The sequence below is a fragment of the Anser anser genome, assembly GCF_964211835.1.
Source record: "Anser anser genome assembly, chromosome: 3".
NCBI lineage: Eukaryota > Metazoa > Chordata > Aves > Anseriformes > Anatidae > Anser > Anser anser.
This window is the reverse complement of record NC_139722.1, coordinates 123,805,124-123,811,584: the sequence shown is the minus strand read 5'-3', so window position 1 is coordinate 123,811,584 and position 6,461 is coordinate 123,805,124. Positions and strand designations below refer to the sequence as shown.

The window sequence follows — 6,461 nt, the reverse complement described above, 5'->3', positions numbered from 1 at the left end:
GTGTGTTGGGCACGAACCGCTCTTCTTTCCTTCTCCGGCTGAAGGTTTGTGTACCCAGTGGCAACAGCACTGCTGGCTCCATGCTGTGCCTCCAACACAGGGTGCGTACGCTGCTTTTGGTGCTTACTACAGTCCAATTCTCAATCTGTTTTCACAGTTCATCTCTACATTACTCATCCTGCTTTGTAGCTTTCATCATTTCCTTTTCTGGCTTTTCACATCCCTGCATTCAGCAAGATCACAAACAGAGAAGATGTGTCAATCTGATTGTGTGGACGATGAAATCAAGAGCTCCTGAAGTTTTGTAAGAGTCCAGCCATCTGTCTGAAGTTTTTGCTTACATTTCGTTAATTGTAACCTACCCAGGGAAAAGATCATTTAACGACCTTGCCTTTACTAATGTAGAGTTAAACAGAAAACACAGTGAAAGGTCACATCCAATGACCAGAATAACATACAAACTCTTCAGTTATTTTTTGTGAACTTAATCCACATGTGCAGAACACACACCTCAAGTGACAGAAGAGTCATCTCCAGCCACCTTTCCCATCTCTTGGAAACAAAGCAACAGACAATCCCAGAATCTCTATTTTTGAAAAGTGTTTACTCACATAGTTTGAATAAATTAATTTGCAAATAAAAATTAAACTACAGTATAATATAGTTTGAATAAAATGATTAGAACAACTACAATACAGGGGTTTCTTGCTGCATAAGTTTCATTACTTAATGCATATAATCTGGAAAATGTCAAAATCAGTTATATTTCTATGAAAAGGGAGTAACAGCAGTTACTTGTACATGACAGCTAACTGAAATTATAATACAGATTTCCTGACACATGCATTTCCTGAGTGAACCAAACAATATATATAATTTCTTTTTAAAAATGGAGAAACAATTGACAGTCAAAGCAAATAATTCATGACATCTAAGCAACATACGTCTCTTTTTAAACCAAGAAGTTTAGAACAGCTTTGAAAAGGAAAATTAAAGCTACACTATAAAGTACAGAAATTTGCTACTGTCAATTATACAGTACATATTAAAAAAAAAGTATGAAGCTGGCCCAAAAAAGCTCAACTCAATCCTAAAAAAAAGTCAGATTGTGTATTTGCCATGAAGCACGGTGGGTTAGCAGCAAAGCTGGATGTAGTGCACTGGCCTTTTCTGGTGGATACAGAAGGGAAAGGAAGGGTGGGGAAAAGAGAGCGCGGAGACCACTAGCCAGAGCCTGCCACCCCGAGAGCAGACCACACGCGAGCTTCCCACGCTGCGGTCCACGAGTCCAGCCCAGGCCCAGCTCAAGCTCTTCCCTAACAGATTGCCAATTGTGTCAAGTGCACGAAGATGCTAGGACGCAGGGGTGCATCCAGGAGGTACTGGGCTTCTACTTTGTTCCAGGGGAGGCCGAGGTGAGCATCTGTGCCCAGCTCCTTCCTCGGAGCAGCGTAAAGGCAAGCACGTGAAGCCTGTGGCTCCCCTGTGCCTGCACGTGCCAGTTTGCAGCAGGCCAGATGAAGGCAGGAGGTGCGACTGACAAGCCTTTCACGAGCTATGAAATCACCGTGGCCGATCCACAAACTGCTCCCCACACACGTGGTGTGGGCACATCCACCTCTCCCCGCCTCCCCAGCCAGCAAGGAACAAAGTGAGCTTCATCTTTCAGGTTCGTTAATGGTTAAACATTGGAAAACCCTCACAAATGTCACTAATGCTAAATAAAGATGTGTTAGCATGAAGGGAGGAAAAAACCCTTAATCTAGACTAAGTTGCATATTCAAAGAGTCTGGTAAATATTTTCTTCATAACCAGATCGTGAGTACAGTCCTACCAAAAAGACATTTTAAGAAGTCCTTCTTAGCTACCTTTCACATGGTTAAAGCACACCTTTATGCCATCATAATTTGCATTAGCTTGTTTAAAAAGCATTTTAACTATTCTAAGAACTCAGTACTGTAGATTAAAAAAGATTTTTCTGCCATTTCCATCTCACATCCTTCTCCATCCAGAGCTACTCTACACATCCAATTGCTGGATGTAACACACTATGACCATGCTACTCTACACATTCTACATATTTTCAATAATAAAGATAAATAGAAAAGAGTTAATATACACATTATATTTTACAATGTTTGCATCCAAGCTGTAAACTAATGTTTTTTGAACTATTTACCCTCCATATACAAAAAGAAAAACAACTTTGAAACACTGTGGGCACGTGATTCAAAACCATTAAACGGAAGGCATTTAAATTCACTCTGTAACACTTCTTTCAGCTCTTCAGAAAGAGTTATTAACTAAAGAAGCAGGACTTCTCCCCTCCTACCCGTTTCTTCCATTTCCAGACTTTTCTCAATAGAGAGGGATTTAGCTGTCATAACAAAAAATAAAACAAAAAATTCTTCATTGTAATGCAAACCAGCAAAGCCCAGAGAATACGAAAAACAGTTGGTTTAAAAATCAGAATCGCTTAGCTTATTAGATTACTGCAGTCCTTGGTTACACGTGTGTTAGTCGAGAGGTCCTTGGAAAATGAGTCTGATGTAACCTTGCTCACCAGCCAGCTGATGCGCGCAGAACGGACAGGCTGCATGAAAAGTGTGAGTACCATGAGGAAGAGGAATTTGGGACCAATAAGCAGTTGTCTTTTCTGAGCACACGTGTCCACACGGGCTGAACGCGTGAGTTGGGGGTCCTGCATCCACATAAAATCCAGCTTCACATCCAAGCCACAGAGGCACATAGGGGCCGACAGAGCGGCACATGGGACACTCTCGATCCTTGCCGTCTCTCTCCTCTTTGTTTCCCCAGTTGTGATAGCCGTGGACGTGGCCACAGTTCAGGTACACCCACGGCTGCTTTTCGTCTACAACATCTTTTCTCTTCATGCTGGGAAATGCCAAGGTGTTAAACCCCACGGGACACTGGGGCCTCGCCGCGTTTATTTCCTGTCTCAGCGCCTCCAGGTGCTTGACAGTGGGAGTGCGTGAAAGCCCCTCCGCAGTGCGCCACAGCAACGTTGCTCCACACAGGTCGATGAGAGAGCCATCCTGGAGTTGGTTCGTTTCGTTTTCAACCTTGTGATGGGCAGAGGAAGAGAAAGAGGTGCCACCTGACATTATCTGAAGAGTAACATACGGCATTTTCATAATACAAATTTGCCTGGAAGATCCAAAGTTTCAAGCAACTACCAAGTGTGCTGTAGAAAATAGCCACAGAACCCAACGCCATCTCCTTCCTCCTCTTTTAAATAAACTTCTTAGGAGATTGAGGTGGACGTAAGATTAAGACCATGAAAAGCTCCCTTCCAACCTTAATTTCTCTTCTCAGCTCCTTCCCTATAATGCTGCCAGATATGTTACTTGAAATGCATCAAGGAAGAATGGCGCAGCACAAGGCTTGTTGAGTCCTCCATCGTACTGTGGAGTATTTTATTTACACACCCCCCCTCTACACAAGGCTTTCTTCTCCCCAGGAGAAATGAGCTCCTGGCATTCCTAGCTAACTGCACCAGTAAATAAGTATTCCTGCTGGGTTTCCTTTTGCTACGAGACCCCAAGTCATACCAAAATGAATCATCTCCTCAAAGTGTCACCAGTGCTTTGGAATCAAGAGGAAGGGGAAAACCCAGGATACCAACAGAGAGATGGATATCCAGGTGTATAGGTAGGTGTTAATAAAACTAGTTATGCTTTTAAAAAGTAAAAGTGGGAAAACTTTAAAAGCATAAACTCAGAAGGGAGAATCAGGAAAATGTTCTTTACATCATCCACATAACTATCACATCTTCCAGAAGAACATACTAGACTGGCAACTCAGTTTAGGAGAGCAGCCTAGATCTGCAGTTAAATACTACGGAGATAACCTGTCAGTTATTCAGGTTGAGCAAGAACCTTTCATGTACAACCACAGACACATAAGTCGGTGCAGCTAATTACAGAGGTGACAAATGCACTGAATGAGGCAGATTCTGGCCTCTGTTTATGCCCAAGCTGTATCACTTGTGGCTGTACCCATTTTAAACACGGTACACAAAATGTTGGTCCTCACTCTTACCATTTTTCCCCTCTGCTGAGCCGATCTGGTTTCACGGAGGCTGAACACGTTCCCACACACAGATATCTCTCTCCATACCCCTGGCTTGGAGTCCTCTGTAAATCCATTACGGGGATGCATAACAAGAACTCCATTTGTGGTTAGTCCATCCATTTGCCCATCTGATGTCTTCCACTTCGCAGCCTTCTCCTAAGGAAAACGACAACAATGACAACTTCTAATTTTGCTCAAGTAGAGATACAAATTAGTTCTAAAACAAGCCTGCATCGATCTAGGAGAACAAAGTTCCCTTACCCCAAGGAAGATGTTCTTAGAGGAGTCAAATCCTGCAGCATATATTCTCGCAGTAAAAGGAGGGTTACGTTCACATATGATTCTGCAGGCAAACCTTGATATAGTGCTCTGCACAGACTGCGTATCAGAATTACTCTGACTTCCAGGAACCGTATCTGTCACAACGAAGTCTATAGGACTCTCTGTTGATCGACCAATCTGCAAAAAGGGATACAAAATACGTTTAGAAGTAGACCCATTGCCTCTGGGTCTAGCAATGTTCAAGCCTAAAGCATTTAAAAATGATCAGGAAAACGTCATGACATTCCAGTCTGAAGCATTTCCCTCCACCAATCTAAATTTAGTTTTCTAAAGCCTAATCTGAATTGATGAGTTATTCCACCTCCATGTGATCAAAGTTATTCTGAAGGCTGAGTACAGCCAAGCAAAAGAAGGAGAAATAAAAAGATGTAATTAAGTCAATTTTGAGAAGATTTCCCATTGAAGGTCTTCTCATCAGAAAGGCTAGAACGAGGTCAGCTGGACCGGCTGCAGCAGTGCCGAAACAGCTGGGAACAGCAGTTAGATGGAAAAAAAAGTGGTATTCAGTCACTTTGCATGCCCAGAATATTCTGAGCAACACCAGACTAGGGAAAGACTGTCCAGAGATTACATGAGCTGACTTTCCAGCTCCAGTGGGGCACCAAGGAACAGCACATCTGTCAGGACAGACCAGGTACAAGGTGCTTGCAGCAGGGGTGACGGTGGCGTTACGTTGATATGCACAACACACAAAAAATCAGGTTGTAAGCAGATGCTGCATTCTTGTTAAGATGTTCTTAGAAATAACACGCTGCAAAGTACCTGGGCCTTCTTTTCTGGATGCATGGAAGAAAACGAGCTTTGCAGTCCCATGCAACTCTACAGGTTCTAATAAAGTTGCATGTGTTTGACTGCTTTTCCCATCATCTTGACCTTCTCTTTACAAAATAAAGAGAAGTTAAATCCCTGTCCCAAACATCCTCACAGCCAGGTTTAAAGCCCACTTGTATATTTTTACCTTTCGCTCATTACCAGAGCTCTCAATAAGCTCTTAAAACATAGATGGTTATATTAAGACTGATTAACTGCTAGGAAGAAGAACCAGGGCCTGAGGTGGTTTTTGGTGAAGGCTAGAGAGCTCTCATGAGACTGAAACTGCTTTGTCAAAATATGTTTTTGTGTTGTTTTTTTTTTTTCTTAGGCAGGATAACCCATCAGTACACTTGGATTGCCACTGGCAATTTTAGAGCAGCATACATGCCATAGCTTGCCTAAAGAGAGAACACTTACACAAGCAATAGCTTACGCTGCAGTTAGTTTCTTACAGCCCTTTTGCTCTGTTGTAGATATCTGCAGTTGCACAGCAGCTTCCTCACCACATACCAACACCTCCTAACTCCTTAAATCCTGCCATGTCGTCACAGCTAAATGCTGTGACAGCAAAATTCCTTTCCATAAATTAGGCACAATGAAAATCAATGCAGCATCAGTCCAGGAATCAGAAGAAACAAAACACAAGAAAACCCATAACAAAACCCTTCCTTTTGAGAAAAAACAGGAAATAATAAGTACAAGATATGAGTGAACATCACAGCTGTACATGTATTTGTGGTTCCTTTGCTTACATACAGGAACTCCAGCAAAGTTCTTCTGAACTGACAGCACATCTGAACTGGGCCTCCTCTCTCAGTATTACCAACACCTTTAACTTATTTCTGGGTTTGCTTAAAGGTGTCAGGGGGGTCATATTAGTTGTGTTAAAAGCTTTTCTATATTTTCACATTGTATTTCTTCTACCCTGCCTCCTACTGGCTGATCCCAAATCCCTTCATAAATGCTGGAAGCAAAGTTCCGAATGCTTCAGAGAACTGTGTACTTTATTATTCATTTTGCAAGGAGAGACTAGAAACAGGTTAAAAGACTTGCAGTCAAAGACCAAACCATAATCCTGTACATTAGTCACAAAAACAGCTTTCGCCTCTGATCAAGTAAGCCTAAGAAGAGATGCACAGATATACGGCTTTGTTCATGTGACGGCCTTGGGAACAAACAGAATTAAACATCTCTGCAAAGCGAACTGCAGA

The 6,461-nt window shown here is 42.4% G+C and overlaps 1 protein-coding gene across 4 annotated transcripts in view; it reads right to left on the bottom strand.

Moving 5' to 3' along the window:
* Positions 1–589: 589 nt before the first annotated feature.
* PELI1 (pellino E3 ubiquitin protein ligase 1) overlaps positions 590–6,461 on the bottom strand; it is a 44,944-nt gene continuing 39,072 nt past the window's right edge. For all 4 annotated transcript variants that reach the window (XM_083832042.1, XM_083832043.1, XM_083832045.1 and 1 more), the window contains 3 exons: positions 4,357–4,554; positions 4,063–4,251; positions 590–3,083 (listed from right to left, as the gene is read on the bottom strand). In XM_083832042.1, the coding sequence (XP_083688168.1) occupies positions 2,517–3,083; positions 4,063–4,251; positions 4,357–4,554 (954 nt within the window). In that variant the 3' untranslated portion in view covers positions 590–2,516. The remainder of the gene's footprint in view (positions 3,084–4,062; positions 4,252–4,356; positions 4,555–6,461) is intronic.